We start from the raw sequence: 26,764 nt of genomic DNA on the forward strand, positions 1-26,764 counted from the left end.
ACACAAGGCAGGAAAGGAGTGCCGCTACCACTCCATTTCACAGGCAGGGAAGCTGAGACTTGTCCCGGGTGCAGCCAGAGTAGTAACGATGGACATGCACTCAAGCCTCACAGGCTTCATGACCCTCTTTGCCCCGTATTAGAGCATTAAGGACCCACCCTGCGAACACCTACTCCCTCCGTGCTAGTCACAGTGGTGTGTGCTCCACTATCATTCCACTCAAGCCTCAGCCTGAGAATTGTCATTGTCAATTAGAGATGAAGAGCTGAGGCCCAGGGGGGATGATGTAATGCACAGCTGCCACACAACCTGGACCTGAAATGCCATCTTTGCACCATCTGGCCCGAGTCAGCCTCCCATTTGGAGCTGCCTCCTCAGGATTCCTCCCCCAGCCTCTGCAACCCCGGTGACATTCCCTGCCTTCACCCGCTCTGCATTGGGTCCCTTTCAAGGTCCCAGATACCACTGGATCAGTGTCTCTCTTCTACCAAGCAGTGAGCTCGTCTCAGGCAGTGAGGCCCCTTACCCATGGCCCAGCCCTTACTGAGTGCCAGCCGGGATCTGCAGGGTAGGCAGGTGAATGAACAAATGAGTGAGCAGGTGGACGAAGTTCACTGATTCACTCAACAAACGTTTACTGAGTGGCCACTGTGAATCAGATGCTGTGCTAGGCACCAGGGACACAGCACTGACCAAAACCAGACCCCAACCTCCTGGCTTTGGGGAGCTCTCGATCAAGGGAAGGAAGAAAAGGATCAAAGAGGAAGGCCACTGAGTCCCATACCTACAGTCCCTTTTCCCCTTGGCCTCCTACCATCCTCTTCCACCACAAGAGGCCCACGCTGGGACCTCCGTCTCTGAGGGCTGACATGGAGCCTTAACCATCAGCCACACACAGGACAAGACTGGCTGGGGCCCATAACTGGGCTCTGGAACCACAGGGCCAGGAACCACCCTGTGGATGGTCTGTCCACGGCCTTTCAATAAAGGCAGCACCACGTTTTTCAAATAGAGAGGCCCCTTGGCTTATTCCGAGGGCAGGGTGACAAAGTGGAGCCTCAAGACTCTGGAGGACTCCTAATAAATAAATGAGGTAGTGAGCACATGAGTGAATAAATCCCAGGATCAGAGTTGTCCTCTGTCTCCCACCCCATGGAACCCTAGAAAGCCAGCTTCTCACATCCGTCTCTTGGTCACCAGTTCTCAGCTTGGAGGCCTATAGGGGAGGTCCCCAGCCCAAGGACCCACTTAGAACAAAGGCAGCAGGAATGAGTGTTAATGCCGCTGCCCAGCCCTTGACCTCACAAGTCAGGTTTTGACCTCCCTCTGTCTGTGATGCTCACCCTGTTATCTTTCTGGCTCCTCAGCCCCCTCATCCACATCCCTAGACCGTGCGAGGGATGAGGAGCGGGAGGCACTAGCTGCCACTTGCTGCTCCTGAACTCTACAATTTCCTGGGGTTTTTTTGTTTTTTTTTTTTTTTTTTTTTTTTTCTGAGACGGAGTTTCGCTCTTGTTACCCAGGCTGGAGTGCAATGGCGCGATCTCGGCTCACCGCAACCTCCGCCTCCTGGGTTCAGGCAATTCTCCTGCCTCAGCCTCCTGAGTAGCTCGGATTACAGGCACGTGCCACCATGCCCAGCTAATTTTTTGTATTTTTAGTAGAGACGGGGTTTCACCATATTGACCAGGATGGTCTCGATCTCTTGACCTCGTGATCCACCCGCCTTGGCCTCCCAAAGTGCTGGGATTACAGGCTTGAGCCACCGCGCCCGGCCTGTTTTTGTTTTTAAGATGGAGTTTTGCTCTTATCGTCCAGGGTGGAGTGCAGTGGGGCAATCTCGGCTCACTGCAACCTGAGCCTCCTGGGTTCAAGTGATTCTCCTGCCTCAGCCTCCCGAGTAGCTGGGATTACAGGGACCTGCCACCATGCCCAGCTGTTTTTTTTTTTGTTGTTGTTTGTTTGTTTGTTTTTTTATTGTTAATAGAGACGGGGTTTCACCATGTTGGCCAGGCTGGTCTTGAATTCCTGACCTCTGATGATCCACCTGTCTCGGCCTCCCGAAGTGCTGGGATTACAGGCGCGAGCCACTGTGACTGGTCTGGTTTTGTGTTTTTGACACAGGGTCTTGGACCCAGGCTGGAGTGCAGTGGCATGATCATAGCTCACTGCAGCCTTAATCTTCCAGGCTCAAGCAATCCCGCTGGCCTCAGCTTTCGCAGTAGCTGGGACTACAGGAGCGCACCACCAGGCTTGGCTAATTTTTTTTATTTTTAGTAGAGACGGGGCCTTGCTCTGTTGCCCAGGTTGATCTCCAACTCCTGTGCTCAAATGATTCTCCTACCTCGGCCTCCCAAAGTGCTGGGATTACAGGCGTGAGGCACCGTGCCCGGCCTGCTTTCCGGTTTAAAACTCATGATGAGGCTGGACGCGGTGGCTCACGCCTGTAATCCCAACACTTTGGGAGGCCGAGGTGGGTGGATCACAAGGTCAAGAGATGGAGACCATGTTGAAACCCCGTCTCTACTAAAAAAATACAAAAATTAGCTGGGCGTGGTGACGTGCGCCTGTAGTCCCAGCTACTTGGGAGGCTGAGGCAGGAGAATCGCTTGAACCCAGGAGGAGGAAGCTGTGGTGAGCCGAGATTGCACCACTGCACTCCAGCCTGGCGCCTGGTGACAGAACAACTCTGTCTCAAAAAAAAAAAAAAAAAAAAAAAAAAACTCATGATGATCAATTGTTCAGTCAACAAACACCTAGTGAGCCTGCCTCATGCCTAGCCCTGTACTGGACGATGAGGACACAAGTGAACCAGACACTTCTGGTGTGGCTGGAGGCAGATGCCCAATGGGCACAGGTGCAGCTGGACTCAAGGGGCTACAAAGCTTCTGCCAGAGGTTGGGGAAGCAGGGAAGTCTTCTTGAAAGAGACAGCCCTGGGCTGGGCGTGGTGGCTCAGGCCTGTAATCCAAGCACTTTGGAGGCCAAGGCAGGCAGATCACCTGAGGTCAGGAGTTCAAGACTAGCCTGACCAACATGGTGAAACCCCTTCTTGAAAAGAAAAGAAAGAAAGAAAGAGACGGCCCTTGACCTGACTGAGCTTTGTAGGATGATAAGTAACAGTGGTTCCCTTGGTCAGGCACATGGCTCACACCTGTTATCCCAGAACTTTGGGAGGGCGAGGTGGGTGGATCACCTGAGGTCAGGAGTTCGAGACCAGCCTGACCAACATGGTGACACCCCGTCTCTACTGTAAATACCAAAGTTAGCTGGGCATGATGGTGCACCCCTGTAGTCCCAGCTACTCAGAAGGCTGAGGCAGAATTGCTTGAAACCAGGAGGCATAGGTTTCAGAGCGCCGAGATCATACCATTGCACTCCAGCCTGGGCGAAAGCAAAACTTCATCTCAAAAAAAAAAAAAGTGGTTCTGCCGGGCGCGGTGGCTCAAGCCTGTAATCCCAGCACTTTGGGAGGCCGAGGCGGGTGGATCACGAGGTCGACAGATTGAGACCATCCTGGTCAACATGGTGAAACCCAGTCTCTACTAAAAATACAAAAAATTAGCTGGGCATGGTGGCACGTGCCTGTAATCCCAGCTACTCAGGAGGCTGAAGCAGGAGAATTGCCTGAACCCAGGAGGCGGAGGTTGCGGTGAGCCGAGATCGCGCCATTGCACTCCAGCCTGGGTAACAAGAGCGAAACTCCGTCTCAAAAAAAAAAAAAAAAAAAAAAAGTGGTTCTATAGTGGTTCCCTCCATCCCCGCCCGATCGTCAGCGGCCTGTGGCTCCCGTTGGTTGCCTGCTGAGATCCCCACTGATGTCTATATATTGTCACTGCCCACTTAGCATCTGTCTCACCCTCGTCTCCTTAAGGACAGATCCATCTCTGTAGCCGTAGAATTGCCCAGAACAGTGTGGGCCTAGAGCCTGTGCTGAATAAAGGAAAAGGAATGGACTGGGTGTGGTGGCTCACACCTGTAATCCCAGCATTTTGGGAGGCTGAGGCGGGTGGATCACGAGATCTGGAGATTGAGACCAGTCTGGCCAACATGGTGAAAACCCATCTCTACTAAAAATACAAAAATTAACCAGGTGTGTTGGCATGAGCCTGTAGTGCCAGCTACTTAGACAGGAGGCTGAGGCAGGAGAATCGCTTGAACCCCAGAGGTGGAGGTTATAGTGAGCCGAGATTGTGCCATCGCACTCTAGCCTGGACGACAGGCAGAGGAAGACACTGTCAAAAATAAATAAATAAATAAGAAAAAATAAGAAAAAGAGTTTACCACTTCTGTCTCTCGTTCTCTCTCTCTGATTCTCTGTGTCTGACTTTCTTTCTTTCTCTCTTTCTCACTCTCTCTGACTCTCTCACTCTCTCTTTCTCATTCTCTCTCTTTCTCACTCTCTCTGACTCACTCTCTGACTCTCTTTCTCACTCTCTCTGACTCTCTTTCTCACTCTCTCTTTCTCACTCTCTCTGACTCTCTCTCTTTCTCACTCTCTGACTCTCTCTCTTTGACTTTCTCTCTCACTCTCTTTCTCTAAAAAAAAAAAAAAAAAGAATAAGAAAAAGAAGTGGGGTGGGGAGCAGAGAGGCAGAGGACTGAAAGCCTGAAGGCCTGAGCAACTCATGCGCTCTAAGGGTCTGCCCACCCCCCAGCCTGGCTTCCCCCTCGTGGTTTCTCCAGCCCGCCCTCACACCCTCTACCTTCATCTGCACGGCTTCCTGCCTCCACACCACTTCAGACTGCACTGCCATGGCTCTGACTGCCCATCCCTCCTGCCTCCTGGCCCTGCTGGTGGCAGGCCTAGCCCAAGGCATCAGAGGCTCCCTTACGGCCCAGGTAAGTGCTCCCAAACCCTTACCTCTGCCAGTCCCACACCTGGTGTTACCCCTTCAAAAACAGCTGGCCTGTCATTCCCACTTTTCAGAGGGAGTCACTGAGGCTGGAGAGAGGGCTGACGTGCCCAAGGGCACATGGGAAGACAGAGAAAGCTAACTGGCTGTCCCCTAGCACAGTCCTTGCACAGGTGGGAGCGAAGGTGGGGTCCCCGAAATGATTCCTCTGCCCACTGCCCCTCTCCACCTTTGGCTCCTTGCCAGGATCTAGGTCCCCAGCCGCTGGAGCTGAAAGAGGCCTTCAAGTTTTTCCAGAGGCAGTTCAACCGGAGTTACTTGACCCCAGAAGGTATCACAGGCCGCGTACATCTCCAACCCCCACCTCCCAGGTTCAAGCGGGTCTCCTGCTTCAGCCTCCGAGTAGCCCCACTACTTTTTCATTTTTAGTGGAGACAGGGTTTCACCACGTTGGCCAGGCTGCTCTCGAACTCCTAACCTCGGGTGATCCGCCTGCCTCAGCCTCCCAAAGGGCTGGGATTACAGGCGTCAGCCACCGTGCCCAGCCAAGAAATCAAAGCTCAAGGTGGAGAACAGTCATGGCCAAGGCCACTCAGCAGGACAGGGGGTGTACTCCCTGTTTTCCCAAAGGCACGAGTGGATCCAGGATCATTCTTTGCTATGGATCTGGAGGGCGGCGGTGGCAGGTGGTGGGGTCCTGCCCTAGTCCTGTGTGGTCCCCTGGCTCCACAGTCACTTCCCGATGGTTCTAGGCAGTGAGCAGGGGACCACCCCCTAGTCATGCATTCATTCAGCAAACACCCCAGGACACCCGTTTTGTCCTCCAGTTGGGGATTTCTTCTCTGTCCCATGATATAACCCCTGCCGCTGCCCTCTCGCTGTGCTCTCTCACAGGGGACTGGTCTGTGTGTGACTTTTAGCCCACGCTGCCTGTGCCCTGTCGTCTCCTACCCCCGCCATGTTCCAGCTCTCCTCCTGTGGTCGGAGGTGTAAAGGAGGCAGCCTGGCAGGAAACTGGTCTCCAACCACACCCCCTTTCCTTGAGTCACTGCCACCAGACCCCTTGCCTGGCTGCCCACCTAGGGTGACCGAAGATGGTCCTCTCGCTGCCTCTGGGGAAAACCTAACCCTAGGTGGGCTGGGTAACCACTTCCTTGGCCTGGGTGTCTGCAGTGGGGCCTTGTGGGGGCTACAGGAAAGGAGCCAGCGCTCAGCTGGGTGTGGATGGGTGGGTGTGGGTGGAAGGGTGCCCAGCCAGCGGCTACTTCCTGCCCCTGAGGGCCTGGGAGCCAGCCTAGGACAACTCCCTCTTGGTCCAGAGCACGCTCGCCGCCTGGACATCTTTGCTCACAACCTGGCCCAGGCTCAGCAGCTGCAGGAGGAGGATTTTGGCACAGCTGAGTTTGGGGTGACTCCATTCAGTGACCTCACAGGTACCATCAACCCTCCTGGCCCGTAGGTGGTAGGTGGGGAAAGGACACTGGCAGCTGGACTGAGCGGATCTTCAACTTTCACTTCCCAGGGAAGGAAATTCATTTCCCTTACTACTGGGGGCTTGTGTGCTGGCATCAAATCACCCAGCGCAGGGGCAGAATCTCTGCAGCCCTGTGTTCCAACCAAGCCCAGCCCAGCCTTGGGGCCAGTGTAGAAGCTGCAGGGAAGCACCGAGCAGGGAGCCCAGCCCCTCTAGGCTCACCACCCCTGCCTTTTTTTTGAGGACAGGGTCTTTCTCTGTCTGTCGCCCAGGCTGGAGAGCAACAGTGCAATCTCAGCTCACTTAGTCTCCACCTCCTAGACTCACATGATTCTCCCCACCTCTTTTTTTTTTTTTTTTTTCTTTTTGAGACGGAGTTTTGCTTGTTACCCAGGCTGGAGAGCAATGGCGCAGTCTCGGCTCACTGCAACCTCCGCCTCCTGGGTTCAGGCAGTTCTCCTGCCTCATCCTCCTGAGTTGCTGGGATTACAGGCACGCGCCACCATGCCCAGCTAATGTTTTATATTTTTAGTTGAGATGGGGTTTCACCATGTTGACCAGGATGGTCTTGATCTCTTGACCTCGTGATCCACCCACCTTGGCCTCCCAAAGTGCTAGGATTACAGGCGTGAGCCACCGCACCCGGCCTCTCCCCACCTCTTAGCCTTCTAAGTAGCTAGGACTACAAGCCTGCACAACCACAGCCAGCAAATATTTGTATTTTTTTTGTGGAGATGGGGTCTCGGACTCCTGACCTCAAGTGATCCGCCCACCTCGGCCTCCCAAAGTGCTGGGATTACAGGCGTGAGCCACCACGGCCCCCATCCTTGCCTTTTTGCCCCTCAGGGCATTATGGGACAAAAATGGCCAAGGGCTGGAGTGGGAGTGGGAGAACAGGGAGAAGCAGTCAAAACAGAGACCTCAGTGGCCCTGTCTGTTCCCCAGAGGAGGAGTTTGGCCAGCTCTATGGGCATCGGAGGGCAGCTGGAGGGGTCCCTGGCATGGGCAGAGTGGTAGGGCCTGAAGAGCCAGAGGAGTCAGTGCCTCACACCTGCGACTGGCGGAAGGTAGCCGGCGCCATCTCATCCATCAGGAACCAGGTATCTGCCTCTGGTTCTCACCCAGCTCGCTCCAATTCAGCTTAGTGGTGGGAAGGAGAGGGATGGGGCCCGAACACCTAGCCCTGCCCTACCCTCTCACCCTCCAGGGAAACTGCAATTGCTGCTGGGCCATGGCAGCGGCAGGCAACATCGAGGCACTGTGGGGCATCAATTTCTTGAAGTTCGTGAACGTCTCTGTACAGGGTAGGGCTGGGAGAGGGCTCGTGTGTGACAGACGAGGGAGGCCTAGGGGCCTGGTCACCCACACTGTCCCTTCTTACACCAGAGCTGCTGGACTGCGGCCGCTGTGGGAATGGCTGCTATGGAGGCTACGTCTGGGAAGCATTCTTAACTGTCCTCAACAACAGTGAGTGCACAACGCCTGCCACTCTGGACATCTGCCTGATCACGGGGTGGGCAGGATCAGAGCCCCCTCCTTGTCTTGCTTATCTGTAGGCGGCGTGGCCAGTGAAAGGGACTACCCGTTCCGGGCCAACTTCAGACCCCACAGATGCCACGCCAAGACGTCCAACAAGGTGGCTTGGATCCAGGACTTCATCTTTCTGCCGGACAACGAGCAGAGTGCGGGCAGGACAGAGACACAGGCGGATGGGAGGGACAGGCAACAGGGCAGAGGCAGACATGCTGGGCTACCAGGCTACAGATAGAGACAAGACAGGGTGGATGGAGCGAAGGAGCGAGAGAGAGACCCACGTGCCCATGTGGCAAGGGTCTGATGATGCTCCCATCCCCAGGAATTGCCCAGTACCTGGCTACTTACGGCCCCATCACGGTGACCATCAACATGAAGTACCTGAAGGTAGGATGGGGAAGCTGATGGGGGAGGGGCATACAGGGGACTTGGCCCCACACTCAGTACCTTGGCCCCCACCCCCTGCAGCTATACCAGAAAGGTGTGATCAAGGCCAGTCCCACCACCTGTGACCCCCAGTTTGTGGACCACAGTGTCCTGCTGGTGGGTTTTGGCAGCGACAAGTCAGAGGGGATGGGGGCAGAGACAGTCTCATCCCCGTCTCGGCATCCACGCTCCACCCCATACTGGATCCTGAAGAACTCCTGGGGGGCCCAGTGGGGAGAGGAGGTGAGTGTGATCTATGGGTGGAGGGGGGCGCAGAACAGGCCTCTTCCCACCTGCCCGCCCCCATGTCCCCTAACCTCCTAGGGCTATTTCCGGCTGCACCGAGGGAGCAATACCTGCGGCATCACCAAGTACCCTGTCACTGCCCGCGTGCAAAAACCGAATGTGAAGCCCCAATTATCTTGCCCTCCCTGAACCCACCTGGCCCCTCAGCTCTGTCCTGTCAGGCCAACTGCCTCCTCGCCAGCCCCCATCCCCAGGTTTTTGCCCATCCTCCCAATCTTCTCAATATGGCCTGAATAAACCAAGACAAGACCTCTGGCTTGTGAGTAGGCTCTTCTAGTGGATGGGTCAAGCATAGACTCCATTCCCTGAAAAATGTCCCGGTTCCCAAGGGGCCGCTGTGCATGTCCATCCTTGTACACTGACACCAGGTGCTCAGACACAGACACAGGCACATCTGCATGCCCCCCACCTGCTCCCCAGAGCAAAGACCAGTCTCCAAACTCACGGCAACTTTATTGTCAGTGTGGGTGCAGTGGTGGGAGGGGTCTCAGTCATGATAGAGGCGCAGGAGGCAGCCACGGAGGGTGCCCATGTAGCGGTCCCAGAGGGTCTGGTGTCTGTAAGAACGGGAACGGTGACAGCTCAGTTTTCCCAACATTCACCATGGCGGGAGGCCGTGCCCTGAACACTTTCTGCACCTTCATTCAATTTGCCCTCAGAAAATGCTTCAGTTCTTCTTATGATGAACCCCAGCTCACTGAGGAAGCCGAGGCATGGAGAGGTTAAGAAACCTGCCCCAAATCACACAGCTTTTTTTTTTTTTTTTTTGAGATGGCATCTTGCTCTCTTGCCCAGGCTAGAGTGCAGTGGTGTTATCTCGGCTCACTGCAACCTCCACCTCCCGGGTTTAAGCAATTCTCCCTCAGCCTCCTGAGTAGCTGGAATTATGGGTGCCAGATGGGATTTCACCATGTTGGTCAAACTCTTGACCTCATGATCTGCCTGTCTCGGCCTCCCAAAGTGCTGGGATTACAGGTATGAGCCATCGTGCCCAGCAATCACACAGCCTTCTAAGATGGGGAGCCAGAGCTTTGGTCCAGAGACTTTCCCCCACCCCTGGGTCAGCAGAATGGGGAACCCTGAGTCTGTAGGAGGCAAGTCCCTGGAGATGGCTGGCTGGGGCAAGGCCAAGCTGGACAGGAGGCCAGAGTTGCTCACCGGAAGCCATCGAGGGAGTGGACAGACGCTGAATACTGATTTAGGAAGAACCTCACGTCGCTCAGTGGCCAGTGGTCGGAGCGGCAGGGTTCCACAAACTGTGGGCCCAAGGGAATACTTAGCACTGGTACAGGCTGGGGACAGGCCAGGTTGGGGGTCAGAGGGCATGACAGCTCACCTTCTCCACAAGGTCCACAAACAAGTCTCTGACATCCTTATTGTGGGTCAGCTTGGCGGCCACATTCACCAGCCCCCGGGATAGGTTCTGTGGGGCAGGGATCCTGGGAGTTCTGCCTTCTGCCCCAGAAGTTGGGAGCTGAGCACAGAAGCTGGGGGAGGAGCAGGTCCCTCCCCAGATCCATCCACCTCCCTCCATCAACCAAGTCCCCATTGTTTGTGAGCTGCTCCCCTCTGCGGCCGCCAGAGGGAGCAGGACTGCCACCTGCCGGCCAGTCCCCTGCAGGGGCAGAGCTGCCTGGTAGGGGTGGTGATCTGGAGGCTGAAGATGCCAAGGGATAGAGGCTAGATGGGACCACAGACCTTGAAGTTGGCTTCCATCTCAGAGAAGACGCCCAGCTTTCCCCGGAGAGCAGTGCACACTAGGCTGCAGAGAGACAGGGTCATGCCTATAGCCACTTGGGCCCCTACTGCAGGCCCTGCCCCAAGGACCCCCTACAAGGTCACCTCTTGTGCAGGTCCAGAAGGTCCTTGTCAGCCACTAGCACCTTGAGCTCCTTCAAGTCCTGGAGAAATTCCTTATCTAAGTCCATGTCCATGTCATCCATCTGCGAGTCTGTGAGGCCAGGAAGGGAGTTGGGGTAGGTGATAAAAACCCCTCCCTTGATAGCCTCAGCCTTTCCTCACCAGCCACCCCAGGGGGCAGAAGAGGAAATGGAGTGGCAGAGATGGGGGAGTGACATGCCCCGGGCCACAGAGGCAATGGGACCTTTGTCTGCAGACATGGCATGTGTGGGGAAAACATCCCATGAGCCGGGGCAGCCTGGGTGGGGGCCGTGAACACCAGCGGATGCTGGGAACTGGGGGCCTGTGGGAGAAACTACTGGTGGGGAACCAGGTCCTGAGGATGGGGAGGTGTCCAGGCACCTGGGACAGTGGGGGCCTCACCGACGGCTCCAAGGGTCCAGTTTTGGATCATGAGCTCAGCGCAGAAGGCAAAGTCACCGAAGCTCAGATACTGCAGTTTTTTCTTCCCTGTCTCAAAGCGGTTGTTAGCAAAGAAAACGATGGCTGCATAGTCCCTGCACAGAAGAGAGGACAGTCCTCTCAGGGCTTGAAATTCCTTCTTAGGAAGCAGCTCCCACCTGCAACCTCAGCTGGGTGTCGGAATTCTGGCCTCTCTCTGCCTTAAATCACTGTGTGATGTGTCTCAAGTCACCTCTCTATGCCCCTCCTCATCAATGCGAAGAGAAGTTTCCAGCCCAAGTTTTCTTTATGTATATTTAAAGATGGGGTTTCTCCATGATGGCCAGGCTGGTCTTGAACTCCTGACCTCAGGTGATCCACCCACCTCGGCCTCCCAAAGTGCTAGAATTACAGGTGTGAGCCACTGCACCTGGCCAGCTCAAGTTTTCTAATGGCAGTGTGAGACCATAAGGGTAACAGTTACCTTTTACTAAGCACTCCCTAAGTGTGGCACCTTTCAACAGCCCAACTGGAAATTGCTGGACCATGCTTTGAATCCAGGTCAGTATGGTCCAAAGATCAGACTAAGCTGGGTGTGGTGGCTCACGCCTGTAATCCCAGCACTTTGGGAGGCTAAGGCAGGTGGCTCACTTGAGGTCAGGAGTTCAAGGCGGGTGGCTCACTTGAGGTCAGGAGTTCAAGAACAGCCTGGCCAACGTGGTGAAACCCTGTCTCTACTAAAAATACAAAAATTAGCCAGGTGTGGTGGCACATGCCTGTAATCCCAGCTACTTGGGAGGCTGGGGCAGGAGAACTGCTTGAACTGGGAGGCGGAGGTTGCAGTGAGCTAAGCTTGCACCATTGCACTCCAGTTTTACAAGAGTAAAACTCTGTCTCAAAAGAAGTAGAGGCCAAAAGTGGGATAAATATCCTCCCAGCATACTGAGGAGGCCAGAAGGGTTGGGGCAGGGAAGTGGTGTGCAGGATGGGGAGGTGGCAGCTCCTCACCTGGCCAACCGGTCAGAGAGGAGGAAGTGCTGCTGAATATTGTCCACCAGGGAGCCCCGCATTTCCTCTACCACCTTGAAGACTCGCTTAAAGTTGTCAAACTGCAGGGCAGTTAGGGTAGGAGAGAGGAGGGGTCAGAGTGCCCACTGCGTCGCTCACCCAATAAACCACTTTTTGAACATCTCTCCCTTACCCACCCACCTATCCAGTCAGCAGAGACTGATTTAGCATTTGTCATTCCTTCAACCAACTATTAGTTATTAGTACTTGCTGTCAACTCAAATGCTTATCAGCTCCTGCTGTATCTTGCCCTGGATAAATGTTTACTCAATCTTGTCTCTAAATCCAACCCCATTTAAGCACCATGCTCTCTAGATCTTTAGGAGTTTGAATTGGAAGAGACTTTCCTGGCTAAGCCCCAGGAACTAAAAAAATAAGTAAATGCTAAGCTATATACAGGAAGCTCACAGGAGATACAAAAAGAAAGGCATCAAAGGCCCAGAAGGGTTACTTCTTCCGGGTATATCAAAAAGGCTGTGGAGAAGGTAGCATCTCACCTCCCGTCTTGGATTTCAAGGGGTAGATACTGCCAAGAACAGTACCCTCCAGGTAGAAGCAACATGAGTAAAGGAAAGCCTGGGGCTGGAGAAATGTAAGCTTAGAAAGGTCCGCAGGGATGAGATCACAGGACAGTCCATAGGTTAAGGCCAAGGAGTGCAGCTACTACCCAGGGAGCAGCGGGAGCCAATGGGAGCCAGTGGAAGTTTATAAGCAGGGGTCTGATAAACTTTCAGGTCAGCTCTGGGCTTCTGAAAGATCACTCTGGCCATAGAGTACAGGATAGCTTAGAAGGGGCAAAAGGGAGCTGAGCACAGTGGCTCACACCTGTAATCCCAACAGCACTTTGGGAGGCCAAGGCGGGTAATCACCTGAGGCCAGGAGTTCAAGACAAGCCTGGCCAACATGGTGAAACTCTGCGTCTACTAGCAATACAAAAAGTAGCCAGGTGTGGTGGCGGGAGCCTGGAATCTCAGCAACTGCAAAGGCTGAGGCATGAGAATCGCTTGAACTGGGGGCGGGGGAGGAGACTGGAGGTTGCAGTGACCCGAGATCATGCTACTGCACTCCAGCCCGGGTGACAGAGCAAGACTCTGTTATAAAACAAAAAGAAGGGGCAGGGCCGGGCGCGGTGGCTCAAGCCTGTAATCCCAGCACTTTGGGAGGCCGAGGCGGGTGGACCACGAGGTCAAGAGATCAAGACCATCCTGGTCAACATGCTGAAACCCCGTCTCTACTAAAAATACAAAAATGAGCTGGGCATGGTGGCGCGTGCCTGTAATCCCAGCTACTCAGGAGGCTGAGGCAGGAGAATTGCCTGAACCCAGGAGGCGGAGGTTGCGGTGAGCCGAGATTGCGCCATTGCACTCCAGCCTGGGTAACAAGAGCGAAACTCCGTCTCAAAAAAAGAAAAAAAATGATTAAGAAGGGGCAAAAGGGGAAAGGGGGAGAAGGCTAGGTATGAAGCTGCTGCCACAACCAGAGGCTGGAGCTGCAGCAGTGGCCAACGGGAGGGAGTGAGGTACAGATGGGATGTCAGGCCCGTATGGGTGCAGTGCCCACCTGTCTCCGGCAGCTCTTGAGGGTGATGCCTGTTTTGGTGCTGATATCATCCAGGTCTTTCTTGGTGCCTTTGGACAGCTTCTTGCCCAGCACCTCCCGAACAAAGGCCTCGTCAAAGGCATAGTACCTTGTGGAGTCAGAGAACACCACTAACCCTCCATAAAAGAGAGGAAAGGGGGCCTGGCAGGGCCCGGGTCTGACCCCTTCTGCTCTCAACTTTCTGATGGCTAGGTAAGTCCCATCCCTCCCTGGGCCTGTTTCAGCACGCAAAATGGATATACAGTCAGACCGGTTGACGTGCCCCCCATCCCACAGGGTGAGCACCTCTCGATGAGTAGTGCCTGCCTGGAGGGCGGGATCTGGAAGATGAGCTGGTGCAGTAGCTTGGGCGGTGCGTGCAGCAGCCGCTCCAGCATGTGAAAGGTGCGGTAGTGGTCCATAGTGTCGCTCTGCAGCACCGCTGCCGTGGCGCCCGTCTGCTCCAGGATTCCCGAGCGCACCCGCAGGGCCACCGCGTCGGTCACTGGAAAGTGTGGGCTTGCATCAGGCCCCGCCCTGCCGACGCCAGAGGCCCTTCAGGGATTCCACCCCCGATCATTATAAAACCCTTTATTCCCAGGCAGCTGCCCAGTTCCCTAAATGATGCCCAAGTCCAAGCCCCGCCCTGCCTCCAATTCAAAACAATCGCTCCGCGGACGGGCTCCCCAACATGCTCCTCACGGACCCGAGTAGCCATCTAGCCAGAGGCGATACACGTCCTCGTCGATGAGTGTCGTGTTCCCCACAAAGATGTCCAGCTCGCTAGTCATGGCGACGCCCGGGGCCGCAGCGCCCCGAGCAGGACAGAGGACTGCTAGGGCCTGGCGCGCCGCCTCCGGGCCACTTCCGGGAGCGCTGACATTCCGCTCCGGGCACCCGGACCCAGCAGAGGATCACTTCCGGGACACAGCCAATGAGAGCGGGGACGCGGAGGGAGCGGTGAGGGAAGAGATGGGGCGGCCTGCGCGGAGGGGCAGCGCCTCCTCCCGCCGGGAGGGGGAGTCCCGGGCCCCGGCGGGTTGTCGTCCCCAAGCCGGCTGCCGGAGCGCGTCTGCCGGGAGTGCCTCCTCTTCGTCTCCCCGGTCCCCGCAACCTCTCCCCTCACTTCCTCCTGGCTTTTCTCCCACCTCCTCTGCCCTTTTTGGGACCGCCTAAGTTTGACCTGTATCCCGAAGTTAGGAGTTTCACAGGGCTCTATCCTAAATCTCTTCTCCGCAAAAGGGGTGTACGGCCCGACTTCCTCGGGCTCTTGCTGGAGACCCCTCTGTCCATCCTGTGCATAAGCACCTCTCCTGGGCTTGGGGCACCTGCCTCCAACTTGGTTTTAACCACACCCGCACCCCCAGGAGCTACTGACGTCTTTAATTCTGCCCTCGGAGCTCTTCCTGGAAGTCCACATCCGGAGGGGCCGCCCATCGGCCAAGTCTGTCCACTCTCTCTTCCCGTAAGCCCCTCAAAAGCTCGACATACTCCAGCCAGCCCTTTCTCTCTCCCCATCTGTTTCTTTCCTGCGTCCCTGTCTCAGTGACAAGCCTAACATCCACCAGTTTTCATGCGAGAAACCTGGGCGTTCTCCCAGACTCCTCTCCACATTCGGTTGGGCTGATTTGCCTCAGGAATAGTCCCAGTATCTGTCCCCCCCACCGCCACGGATGCTGCCCCAGCCGTCTTTCTGCTTAGCTCTCATCTCCCTGCCTGTGTCGCCTCCCCGCAGGATCCGGCCCGCACAGAGCAGCCCAATCTTTTTAAATGCATATTTTCAAATGTTACTCTCTTAACATCCTTACTGGCCTTTGGAAACGCTCCAACCTAGTACTGAAAGTTCTTAAGAATCTGGCTTTTGCCTGCCCTTGAAGCCTCACTCTCTCAGCATTTTCTGCACAGATCGGCTTTTCAAAAATCATCAAGCTATCCTCATTGTTCCTAAAGCAGCTAGGCTCTTTCAGGCACCGGTGCTTTTCACCATGCTGTTCTCTCTCCCTGAAATAGCTCTTGGCAAAGTCCTGGGCATCTACCAGAGCCTCTTGGATAGCATCTCTTTTGAGAACCCACTTAAGGACCCTCAGACCATACTCCCCACCCCCCATTTGTTTCTTGCTTAACACAGCTTGTCTCCCCAGACTGCGACCTCCTTGAGGACGGAATCAGTATTTTGGTTAAATCTATTTTTGCATGGGGCTTGCACATAAAACACGTTTATTGAGCAAACGAATCCTGTATGTTCCTCCCCCAAGGCAGGAAACGCTCCCTGGGAGGGTGAGTAGTCTAATGGTGAGCTAGGACGTTTGGACTCAGGCTTCCGAGGAACCGGGAGCGATCCTCAGTGAGCCAAGACTTCGGAACTTGACCAAAGGTAATGAGGGACTGGAGACCGGTCCCTCTGACTTCCGTCGGGCATAAGCGGGAGTCAGGGGGCAGACGCCTGCATCTTGGTTCTCACAAGAGCCGAGAGGCCTAAGCTCGAGCTTAGGGAGATCTGGAACTTGGCGGTTCGAAGCGCCCAGTTTCGGCTTCAGACCAATTGCGGAGGGCGATGACGCGAGGGTACCTTGACATCGAGAGTCAGTAACACCCGGAGTAGTTGAGGAAGGGGGCCCTCTGAGCTCAGGCCCCGCCCCTTTCCGGGGGGCGGCGTTTCACCGGATTGGTCGTCCTTCCATAACGTCATGCGGCTCCGCCCCGGCGCGCGCGCCCCGCCGCGTGCCCAGCCCAGGTAGCTGCAGCAGCCTACGCTGCCTCGGCCACTGCCAGCCGCGCGAGGAGCCGGAGCCGGAGCCCGAGCCTGAGCGGCGCCGGGCCCGACTTGGGGCTCCTGGGCTGCGGCGGCGGGCGGGCGATGCTCCAGCGGCCTGACCAGCCATGGAGGCCGAGGCAGGCGGCCTGGAGGAGCTGACGGACGAGGAGATGGCGGCGCTAGGCAAGGAAGAGCTGGTGCGGCGCCTGCGGCGGGAGGAGGCGGCGCGCCTGGCGGCACTGGTGCAGCGCGGCCGCCTCATGCAGGAGGTGAATCGGCAGCTGCAGGGCCACCTGGGCGAGATCCGCGAGCTCAAGCAGCTCAACAGGCGCCTGCAGGCAGAAAACCGTGAGCTGCGCGACCTCTGCTGCTTCCTGGACTCCGAGCGGCAGCGCGGGCGGCGCGCCGCGCGCCAGTGGCAGCTCTTCGGGACCCAAGCATCCCGGGCAGTGCGCGAGGACCTGGGCGGCTGCTGGCAGAAGCTGGCCGAGCTGGAGGGCCGCCAGGAGGAGCTGCTGCGGGAGAACCTGGCGCTTAAGGAGCTCTGCCTGGCGTTGGGCGAGGAGTGGGGTCCCCGCGGCGGCCCTGGAGGCGCGGGGGGCTCAGGCGCCGGGCCAGCACCCGAGCTTGCCCTGCCCCCCTGTGGGCCCCGCGACCTAGGCGATGGAAGCTCCAGCACCGGCAGCGTGGGCAGTCCGGATCAGTTGCCGCTGGCCTGTTCCCCCGATGACTGAAGGCGCTGCTTCCTCCACGCCGACGCCCGCCCTGATTGCTCCCCGAGCCCTGGGACTGCTGTGAACCGCCGGACCTGGACGCCGTCCTGGCTGCGCAGGAGGGGCCCACTGGCATGGACTGAGAAATCCTGACACCGAGGAGGGCCCCTCGCTCTTGCTGGCAGGGCAGCAGGGGGACTGAAGGCTGGAGTGGAGGGACGTGCTGGGGGTTGGATTGGGGTAATAAACCAGGACGGAAGCGGAGCCCTTGGCCTGGGCAGCGTCTGTTTGGTATTCGCTGGGGTTGGGGCAAGGGTGGGGCACTGAAACAGGGTACCATTCCCATCCAGAGGGCCTGTAGAACTAATGATCCCCCCCATTACCTCTAGCCAGTGGTAAACCAGACTTCCCCGATCGGGTGCCGGGACCCGCCATAATCCGGCCCCTGAAGTGGCTTCAGCTCCCTTCCCGGCTCCTTCCTGTCCAAGACAATGGGGCAGGAAGCAGGTGCTGGGGACCTAGAACCAGTCGGCTGCCTCCTCTGAGGCTGGAAGGGGCATAACAGCGCAACCCCCCACCCCACCCCCAGAAGGTACAGGCAGCAGCACTCTGGGCCCCGACGGGGAGAGGGACAAGCCTCTTTGCTTTTACGCCAGAGGACTCTCTCCTCTCAGTCCTGGAGATGGGGCCGAGCCGATGTAGCCCCACTTGTCAGATAAGACAAAGTCCAAAAATATCAAAGAATTTGTCCAAGGTCATGCAGTGAGTCTGTAGTGCTACGGCTGGGACCTAGGGCTCCAGATACACTCCCGTTAGCCTCTGGGTCCAGTGAGGCACCCAAGCCACAGCTTCCAGCCTTTTATTCCATTTTGGTAGATTTGTATAAAAATACTCTCTTTAGGAAAATAAATAGCAGCTGCCCTCGCTATGGAGGCTTGGATTCCCCTGGAGCTAAAGGCTTCTCAGAGCTGAGATCTGCAGATCAGCTCATCACCGAAATCTTGGGCGCCTCCTGAGCTGTGTGGTTCAGGAGGGACCGGCAGAATGCCCTGGTCCAATCATCTGCTGCTGCTGGCAGTGGGGCTGGTGAGTTAGTGTTCTAGGTGGGTAAAGTGGCACCTTCTGTCGGGGATAGGGTTGGGTGGATCGCAGGAAGAGAAAGGGTGATGGAAAATGTGGCAGTGGTCTGGAAGGTGTTAGGGCTCCAGAGGACCTCTATAGATCTACGAAGTCTCTGGGCTGCCAGGATTCCTCTGGCACAAATGGGAAATACTTTGTCTCTGATTTAGTGCAAATTGTGCTAGAGAAGCCAGCTCTAGAGAAACTGGGCAGCTTTGGTGGCCCCAAGTTGGCTCTACTGTGAAGCACAATATGATCAGTCTCATTAGAGGGATGGAGAAGAAACTGCTGGAGTTGGGTGTGAGATACCATCCAGGCCAGCTGGACTGGTGGGGGAAGGGGAGGAGACAATGGTTAGGGTGCTTCACAAAGCAAGGAGGGTTGGGGAGCCAAGGGGGTCAGAGGATGGGTCTCCGCTGCTGCTGCTACTCTTGCGATGAGCTGAGGCACAGGGCTCAGGAGTGCTGGGGTAGGTGAAGACCAGGCTGGGAGTAAAAGGAGTTAGGGAGGGTGTGGTCATGAGTGTGGGGGTGTGCAGTGCCTCAGGTTCAAGCACAGGCCCTGGGGAAAGGGAGATGCAAGGTACAGGGCGGCAGGATGCTGGCGGGCTGCTGGTGCGCCTGGTACTGCCTGTGTCCCCCTCCTTGTCTCCTTCAGGGATTTTGCAGATGGGTCGGTGGGCTTCCAGCACCAGCTCCAGGCGCTCCTTCTGCTTCTGCAGCTCCTCAATCTCTCGCTGCAGCCCGGATTTCTCATCTTCCAGTTTGTCAGTCTCCTGTAGATCAGGAGAGGAGTCAGGAAGGTGAGGGCTGAATACCCCAGAGCCTCAGATGTTTGAACTCAGGGTTCTGAGGAGCTGGGCTTGGCAGTGGGGGGTTGGGGGTGATGGAGAGTCTCTAGCAAGTCTGTACTGCAACTCCCATGAGCGCCTGGGAGAAAATGGGCACGACTCCCATCAGGCCCAGGCGTTTTAGGAGATTGCTGGCACCAGGCGGTGGCTCAGGCCTGTAATCCCAGCACTTTGGGAGGCCAAGGTGGGCGGATCACTTGAGGCCATTTCGAGACTAGCCTGGCCAACATAGCGAAACGATGTCTCTACTGAAAATACAAAAATTAGCCGAGTGGGGCAGTGGGTGTCTGTAGTCCCAGGTACTCAGAAGGCTGAAGCAGGAGAAATGCTTGAGCCTGGGAGGCAAATGTTACAGTAAGCCGAGATCACACCACTGCACTCCAGCCTGGGCGACAGAGCAAGACTCTATCTCAAAAAAAAAAAAAAAAAAAAAAAAAAAGAGATTGCTGGCTGAGCTTCAGCTCTGCTCTGCTACAAGTGAGACCTGCTGCAGTCAATTTGTTTTTTCTTTTATTTTGAGATGGAGCCTCACTCTGTCACCCAGACTGGAGTGCAATGGCGTGGTCTTGGCTCACTGGGCTCACTGCAACCTCCCCCTCCCTGGTTCAAGCGATTTTTCTGCCTCAGCCTCCCAAGTATCTGGCACTACAGGCACATGCCACCACACTTGGCTGATTTTTATACTTTTAGTAGAGACAGGGTTTCATGATATTTGCCAGGCTAGTCTCGCACTCCTGACCTCATGATCCGCCCACCTCGGTCTCCCAAAGTGCTGGGATTACAGGCGTGAACTACTGCAACCTCTGCCTCCCAGGTTCAAGTGATTCTCCTGACTCAGCCTCTGCTGCCACGCCTGGCTAATTTTTTTTTTTTTTTTTTTTTTAAGTAGAGATGGGGTTTCATCATGTTGTTCAAACTGGTCTCGAACTCCTGACCTCAGGCAATCCACCCACTGTGGCCTCCCAAAATGCTGGCATTACAGGGGTGAGCCGCTGTGCCCAGCCCAACTGCAGCCAATTTTTAATTGATTTTTCCTCATCCTTTCCCCCAGGGACTGCCCTTCGGACAAGGAGCAAGGATTGGTGGGGAGGGAGCTACATATACTGGGGCTCTGGGGCCTCCCGGGAGATGGGGTCCCTCTGAGCTTGGTGGGCCAGGGCCTGTGCTCACCGCCTGCAGGAAGTCGGTCAGTTCCTTCCTCCGGTTCCTGCACTTGGCCGCAGCCAACTTGTTCCGCTCGCGCCTTACTCGGCGGCGCTCCTCTTCCTCTGGGCTGATCTGGGGGTGAGAAGAGCAGTGAGGAGAACCCTGGGCCATTGGCTGCCTGGAACTCACCCCTCACGGTGGCCCAGTGGTAGGACCCTGGCAGAGGTCATGGCAACACAGGGGCCCCCTCCGCCTGTGATTTAGGGATCACTGCACCCAACCGGTTCCCTGCAATGAGGCACTGTCTTCTTGGATTGGTCAAATTTCCTCCTCACACCTAGCTTTAGGGCGCATTCCTCTCCCATAATGTCCTCCCCCTCCATAAACCGTAACCCTCCTCATCTCCTAGGACTCAACTAAGATGCTCCCACCTCCAGGAAGCCCTCTTATTCCCCAGCCAGAAGTGACCTTTCCTCCGCAGCCCCCTCTTTGCAGCACCCTCATCCTTCTGCATCTCTGGACAACCAAGTCTCCTCTTACCCCATGAGCTGTAAGCACTAGGAGGGGCTCATGAGTGTTGCGGATTAAGTTGCAATTCGTTGGAAACCTACTATGTGCCAGCTAAGTACTTTACATAGATTCTTGTTTTTTCACTGAGAATATGCAGAACAGAAACTTTTTTTTTTTTTTTTTTTTTTTGAGTCTTGCTTTGTTGCCCAGGCTGGAGTGCAGTGGCACGATCTTGGCTCACTGGAACCTCTATCTCCTGGGTTCAAGCAATTCTCCTGTTTGCCTTAGCTTCCTGAGTAGCTGGGACTACAAATGTGCACCATGATTGTGGCTGATTTTTGAATTTTTAGTATGCACTGGGTTTCACCAGGTTGGCCAGGCTGCTCTCGAACTGCTGACCTCAAGTGATCCAGCAGCCTCAGCCTCCTAAAGTGCTGGAGTTACAGGCATGAGCCACTGCACCCAGCCTTTTTTTTTCAGACAGAGTCTCACTCTCTCCCAGGCCGGAGTACAGTGGCCTGATCTCGGCTCACTGCAACCTCCACCTACTGGGTTCAACTGATTGTCATGCCTCAGCCTCCCAAGTAGCTGGGACTGCAGGCATGTACCACCACATGTGGCTAATTTTTGTATTTTTAGTGGAGACAGGGTTTCACCATATTGACCAGGCTGGTCTCGAACTCCTGACCTCAGGTGATCCACCTGCCTTGGCCTCCCAAAGTGCTGGGATTACAGGCATGAGCCACCATGCTCGGCATCTTTTTCTTTTGTAGTGACAGGTCTTACTGTGTTGCCCAGGCTGGTCTGGAACTCCTGGGCTCAAGGGATCCTCCTGCCTCAGCCTCCCAGAATACTTGGATTACCGGCGGGAGCCACCACACCCAGACTTTTTTTTTTTTTTTCTTTAACATAGATTCTTTTTTTTTTTTTTTTAAGAGACGAGGTTTCACCTTGTTGGTCAGAGTGGTTTTGAACTCCTGACCTCAGGTGATCCACTCACCTCGGCCTCTCAAAGCGCTAAGATTACAGGCGTGAGCCACCACGCCTGGCCTTAATACAGATTCGTAACCCAACTTTCCATGAAAAACTGAAGCCCGGGGAGGATAACTTGCTCCTGGTTCCAGACCAGAACTTAGAACCTACTGACTGTATTCTATACTGAGTGACAAGCCAGGTGAGGGAGACCATTTCGCAGAAATGATCCAACTCACAGCTTACAGACCTACCTGGGAGAACCCAGGATCAAAAGGTCACCCTCAGGACCAGGCTGAAAGAAGGACATACAAGAGGGGTTACCCCTGGCCCGCTTCTGTGGCTCACACCACGGTCCCTTCTCACCACAAAGGCCAGACATTCTGTTCTGGGAAAGCTGTCCTTGGCTGATCTTTCATCTTTCCCAGGGCCCTAACCTCTCTCCCATCCTCTACCCAGCCTGCAGAGCAAGCTTTGTAACCTCATCCCCTGGAGTCTCCTCCACCAAAATGCCCCAGGGAGGGGAAAGATGAGCCTCTCCTTTAAAGACTCTCTATCTCTTACTTATTTTGATAAGGGCCTTGGGGAGCCAAGAGTTCTCAGTTACCTCTGCTTCGAATCTTCTGTTAGCTCCCAGTGAGACTGAGTGGCTTGGTGATTTATTTATTTATTTTTGGTAGAGACAGGGTCTCTCTATGTTGCCCAGCCTAGTCTTCAGCTCCTGGCCTCAAGCAATCCTCCCGCCTAGATCTCTCAAATTGCTGGGATTACAGGCATGAGCTACTGTACCCAGCGCTGGCTTGGTGGTTTGGATCTGACTTCAGAGTTCGATAGACCTGGGGCCAAGACCAGTCCTATATCATTACTCACTGTATGCCTTCATTTCCTTGGTAGAAGATGGGGAAAACCAGGTACATTCCCCAGAGGGATTTTGTGAGGATTAAATGAGACAGGGAAACTGAGACTGAGGGAGTAGCTGAAGGGAACCCTCTTCCTGTTCTCTTCCAGGCAACATAAGCGCCCCATCTATGCACATGAGCAGGTAGACACCCCCTCACCATTCCATGTGCACATCTTACATGTTCTCACCTCCACCTCCATCCTTGATCCTGCTATCCCCTCTACCTGGAATGTCCTTTCCTTCATCTCTGCCTCTGCCAGTCCTACCCATCCTTCTAAACTAATATGCCACCTTTTCCAGGAAGCTTTCCCTAATCCAGAAGTGACTGATTTTACCCTCTGGGCCTCCACTTTGGGCTCCTATCACTTTTGGCCTTGGGCAGTAGTCACTTGCAGCCTACCCTCGCCCCTCCTAAATCTGTACTCTTCTGTCCGGCAAGAGCTTCTCCATATCCTAGCACTCCCAGGAGCAGCTGGAACCACTGCAATGCCTCTGTGCCTTACCTGTTCACAAGGCCTTCGACGTATCCCTGGAGGCGGCCCCAGGGCCCGGATGACTCCTGGCCGGGGTTGTGGGGGGCTGTACTGAGGGTAGGTCAGAGGCCTGGGGTAACTGCTGGGCCCCAGGAAGTGAGGCTGCACCATCCACTGCAGCTCCTGACTGCCACTCATGGTGTTGATGCTTGGCACGAGGTGGAACTTCTATGGGATAAGAAATGGAAGGCCACAGATGAGGTCCATGTGGATTGAGGGGCTCCCACTGGGCAGAGGCTACACTGCCGTCTACCTTCAAAGTACTGGCGAGCTCTGGGAACAGAAAGAGCACAGCTTGGCAGTCAGAGTCTGACATGGTGGCAAATCCCTACTCATAAGCTGTATGACTTTGGGCAGGTCACATAATCTCTCTGTGCCTCTATTTCCCCATCAGAGCTAACATCTATAAAGTATGAACTTCCAGGAACTGTCCTAACCACTGTACAAATACTGACTCATATAATTGGCACAATAGTGTCTTCATTTTCTTTCTTCTTTTTTTTTTTTTTTTTTTTTTTTTGAGATGGAGTCTCACTCTGTTGCCCAGGCTGGAGTGCAGTGGCACAATCTCAGCTCACTGCAACATCTGCCTCCAGGGTTCAAGCCATTCTCCTGCCCCAGCCTCTCAAGTAGCTAGTATTACAGGCATGCACCACCATGCCCAGTTAATTTTTGTATTTTTAGTAGAGACAGGATTTCACCATGTTTGCCAGGCTGATCTTGAACTCTTGACCTCAGGTGATCCACCTGCCTCGGCCTCCCACAGTGCTGGGATTACAGGTGTGAGCCACCACGCCTGGCATAGTAACTTCATTTTCAGACGGGAGAACAGTTGTCCACAGATACAGAGCCAGTGAGTAGGAAATGGGATTTGAGCCCAGCAGCTAGGCTCTTACCCACTCCTGCACTCATCTGCATGAAGAGGATAATTACAGCTCCCAACTCAGGGGATGACTGTGAGAATCAGGTGTGAGAATGTGTGTGACAGTCTAGTAAGTGGCAGGTGCCCAGTGCAGAGGGGCTGAGGCAGGAAAGATTCACTGCTCTGGGTTCAGGCTATTCCATTTTTTTTTTTTTTTCTTGAGACAGGGTCTCATTCATTCTGTCACCCAGGCTGGAGTGCAGTGAGCTGCAGTCTCAAGCAATCCTTCCACCTCAGCCTCCCAAATAGCTGGGACTACCAGTGTGCACCACCACATTTGGCTAATTTATTTTTTATTTTTTGAGACGGAGTCTTGCTGTGTCACCCAGGCCGGAGTACAGTGGCACAATCTTGGCTCACTGGAACCTCCACCTCCGGGGATCAAGCGTTTCTCCTGTCTCAGCCTCCTGAGTAGCTGGGACTACAGGTGCCCACCACTGTGCCTGGTTAGTTTTTGTATTTTTAGTAGATACAGGGTTTCACCATGTTGACCAGACTGATCTTGAACTCCTGACCTCAGGCAATCTGCCTGCCTTGGCCTCCCAAAGTGCTGGGATTGCAGGTGTGAGCGATCATGCCCAGCCTGGCTAACTTTTTAAAATTTTTTGTAGAGATAGGGTCTCACTAGGTTGCCCAGGGTGGTCTCAAACTCCAGCTGAAGCAATCCTCCCACCTCAGCCTCCCAAAGTGGAGATGATAGGCATTCTGGCATGAGAGGCTGTCTCAATTCTAATCTCAGCCCTCAGCCACTTACTGGCTGTGTGACCATGGGCAAGTTACTTAACCTTCATGTACCTCAGTTTCCTCATTTTTAATAGTGTTACAGGTGAGGATTACAGGATTTCATTGATGCTAAGAAGTACCCTTTAATAGGTGTGAAATCATAGTTTAATTGGCAATTTAAAAATTTTAGTGGGCTAGGCATGGTGGCTCACACCCAGCACTTTGGGAGACTGAGGTGGAAGGATCAGTTGAGCTCAGGAGTTCCAGGTCACACTAGCCAACACAGTGTGACTTTATTTCTAAAAAAATTTTAAAACTTAGTTGGGTGTGGTGGTGCGTGCCTGTGGCCAGGTTGCCTCCCAGCTAGGATCCCAGTAGGATCAGTCGAGCCCAGGAGGTTGAGGCTGCAGTGAGCTCTGATTGTGCCGCTGCACTACAACCTGGGCAACAGAGAGGGAGTCCCTGTTTAAAAAAAAAGAAGAAGAAGAAGAAGAAGAAGAAGAAAAGAAAAGTAAAAGAAAGAGAGAACATTAGTGGCATAAAGTAATGGGGTCTTAAATCCATGAGGGCTTCGATTCTGTGAAATACGGCAAGTGATGTGGCAAGCACCCAGCACGACGTCCCTGCGACCGTTCTATTAGCCAGCTATCAGAGGAGTGGGTTGGGATGGGGCTCAGTGTTCTGGGAGACGTGGGTTCGAGCTCTGCTGCTGTGCCCTGGGTGTGGGTTCCCGGTCGTCCGGGAAGCTTCCCACAAGCCCAGGCAAGTCCCGACAGCGGTAGCCCGAGCCCAATCGCTGCGGGCCCGGCGGCCCAGTGACCCCAGTTCCGGGTTCGAGGCACCGCCGGCGGCATCTCCCGCTCCCGAGGTTGTCCGGGCCCGGGCCAGGAAGGGAGGGGCGCTCCGGGTGACTCAGCCGCCGTGACTCGGCCGCCGTGACTCGGCGGAACGGACGCCCCTGTCGACACGTGCTCGCAGCCCCTCGATAGGAAACAGACACCTGCAGCCTCCCGGGTACCCCCGGTGGGCAGCGGGCGCCGTTTTTCGGGGGCGAGAGTGGGTCGCGGGAGTTGCCCGCAGCCTGACCCCGCGCAAGTCCCGGAACCTCGCGGGCTCTATTAGCCGCATTCAGCAACGGGGTCGAGGGCCGGTCTCCCGGGACCTGGAAGGTTCCACTGCCGCGGCCCCCTTGGGCTCCCCTAGCCCAGAAACGACAGGGACTTGGCGACGGAGGGGCGAAGGACAGACAGGCGGACGGACACGCGGACGGTGGCAGACGGGGCCGAGACTCCCACCCTGGCCCCGCTGCTCTCCCGACGGATCCCGCTTCCCTCCTGTGTGGGGACGTCTCTGCCCGGACCCAGGCTCCAGAGCCCAGGAATTCAGCCCGAGGCGAAGAGACCCTCCGACCCGTCAGGGCCGGGCCAACCCAGGCGCCTACGCCCCTTCCGAGGCAAGGGGGACGCACAAGTCAGAGGTGGGCAGGAGGCGAGAGAGCGGGCGCGGAGACGGAGGGACGGACGCGCGCGCCGAGGGACAAGGGGACAGCTAGGAGAAGGGAGGCTCGCGGATCTGGGTGACCCCGACTGCGCGGTGGGGGAAACTGGCCCCAGACGGCGAAGGGGCAGGATCGTCGCCCCGGCCCCCAGCCCGGCCCAGATTCCTGTTCGCGGCTCCAGTCCCGGAGCGTGCGGGAGCTGACCCCGGCCTCCCACGCGCAGTCCTCCCGGAGACCCCCGGCGTCTGACCCCACTCACCTGCTGGGCCGCCTGCCCTGCGGCCGGGGGCTGCGCCGGGGCGCCGTACCCGCTGCCGTTCCCGGAGCTCGGGCCGGGTTCCCCGAAGTCTCGGAACATGCCCGAGGCTGGCGGCTCCGTGGGGTCCGCGACTGCTGGTTTCTGACTCACCCGCGCTGTGCGGAGTCTTTTCTTTTTATGAATGAAAAGTTCTAGGGCTGAACCACTGCGACCGCGGGGGGTGGGGGCGTTGCAGCGGCGCGGTCACCTCCAGGCTCCACCCCTGAGACGCGCCGCCGAGGCCCGTCGGTCTCAAACTTGGTGACGCCTCCCCTAGCCCGGC

At 55.7% G+C, this 26,764-nt stretch overlaps 4 protein-coding genes across 9 annotated transcripts; 2 read left to right on the forward strand and 2 right to left on the reverse strand.

Annotated features, from left to right (window-relative positions):
* The first annotated feature begins 4,721 nt into the window (after positions 1 to 4,721).
* On the forward strand, positions 4,722 to 9,035 carry CTSW (cathepsin W). 4 transcript variants are annotated; one of them, XM_003937714.4, is made up of 10 exons: positions 4,722 to 4,841; positions 5,102 to 5,186; positions 6,175 to 6,288; positions 7,275 to 7,429; positions 7,537 to 7,633; positions 7,716 to 7,796; positions 7,886 to 8,011; positions 8,185 to 8,249; positions 8,331 to 8,531; positions 8,613 to 9,032. In XM_003937714.4, the coding sequence occupies exons 1-10, from the start codon at positions 4,755 to 4,757 to the stop codon at positions 8,721 to 8,723; spliced, it is 1,122 nt and encodes a 373-aa protein (XP_003937763.1). In that variant the 5' UTR covers positions 4,722 to 4,754; the 3' UTR covers positions 8,724 to 9,032. The 4 variants fall into 4 exon arrangements, with proteins under 4 accessions (XP_003937763.1, XP_074257823.1, XP_074257821.1 ...); XM_074401722.1 differs by lacking the exon at positions 4,722 to 4,841 and having other exon boundaries at positions 4,976 to 5,186; positions 8,613 to 9,033; XM_074401720.1 differs by lacking the exons at positions 4,722 to 4,841; positions 5,102 to 5,186 and having other exon boundaries at positions 5,814 to 6,288; positions 8,613 to 9,035.
* FIBP (FGF1 intracellular binding protein) lies at positions 8,011 to 14,460 on the reverse strand. 3 transcript variants are annotated; one of them, XM_074401723.1, is made up of 11 exons: positions 14,248 to 14,457; positions 13,848 to 14,046; positions 13,524 to 13,650; positions 11,904 to 12,004; positions 10,857 to 11,011; positions 10,437 to 10,545; positions 10,293 to 10,356; positions 9,931 to 10,017; positions 9,753 to 9,850; positions 9,040 to 9,151; positions 8,011 to 8,243 (listed from the first exon to the last, which is right to left on the reverse strand). In XM_074401723.1, the coding sequence occupies exons 1-10, from the start codon at positions 14,330 to 14,332 to the stop codon at positions 9,082 to 9,084; spliced, it is 1,095 nt and encodes a 364-aa protein (XP_074257824.1). In that variant the 5' UTR covers positions 14,333 to 14,457; the 3' UTR covers positions 8,011 to 8,243; positions 9,040 to 9,081. The 3 variants fall into 3 exon arrangements, 2 of the variants coding, with proteins under 2 accessions (XP_074257824.1, XP_003937761.1); XM_003937712.4 differs by having other exon boundaries at positions 10,878 to 11,011; positions 14,248 to 14,453; XR_012518207.1 differs by lacking the exons at positions 8,011 to 8,243; positions 9,040 to 9,151 and having other exon boundaries at positions 9,762 to 9,850; positions 9,931 to 10,049; positions 14,248 to 14,460.
* A 1,761-nt stretch (positions 14,461 to 16,221) lies between these two features.
* Positions 16,222 to 17,273, forward strand: CCDC85B (coiled-coil domain containing 85B). The gene has a single exon (XM_010348345.3). It carries the CDS (start codon positions 16,422 to 16,424, stop codon positions 17,028 to 17,030), a length of 609 nt encoding a protein of 202 aa, XP_010346647.2. The 5' UTR covers positions 16,222 to 16,421; the 3' UTR covers positions 17,031 to 17,273.
* A 581-nt stretch (positions 17,274 to 17,854) lies between these two features.
* Positions 17,855 to 26,619, reverse strand: FOSL1 (FOS like 1, AP-1 transcription factor subunit). The gene is made up of 4 exons (XM_003937715.4): positions 26,443 to 26,619; positions 23,011 to 23,208; positions 20,149 to 20,256; positions 17,855 to 18,903 (listed from the first exon to the last, which is right to left on the reverse strand). Exons 1-4 carry the CDS (start codon positions 26,539 to 26,541, stop codon positions 18,493 to 18,495), a joined length of 816 nt encoding a protein of 271 aa, XP_003937764.1. The 5' UTR covers positions 26,542 to 26,619; the 3' UTR covers positions 17,855 to 18,492.
* Between the last annotated feature and the right edge of the window lie 145 nt (positions 26,620 to 26,764).

The sequence above is a fragment of the Saimiri boliviensis genome, chromosome 6 (assembly GCF_048565385.1).
Source record: "Saimiri boliviensis isolate mSaiBol1 chromosome 6, mSaiBol1.pri, whole genome shotgun sequence".
Classification (NCBI taxonomy): domain Eukaryota; kingdom Metazoa; phylum Chordata; class Mammalia; order Primates; family Cebidae; genus Saimiri; species Saimiri boliviensis.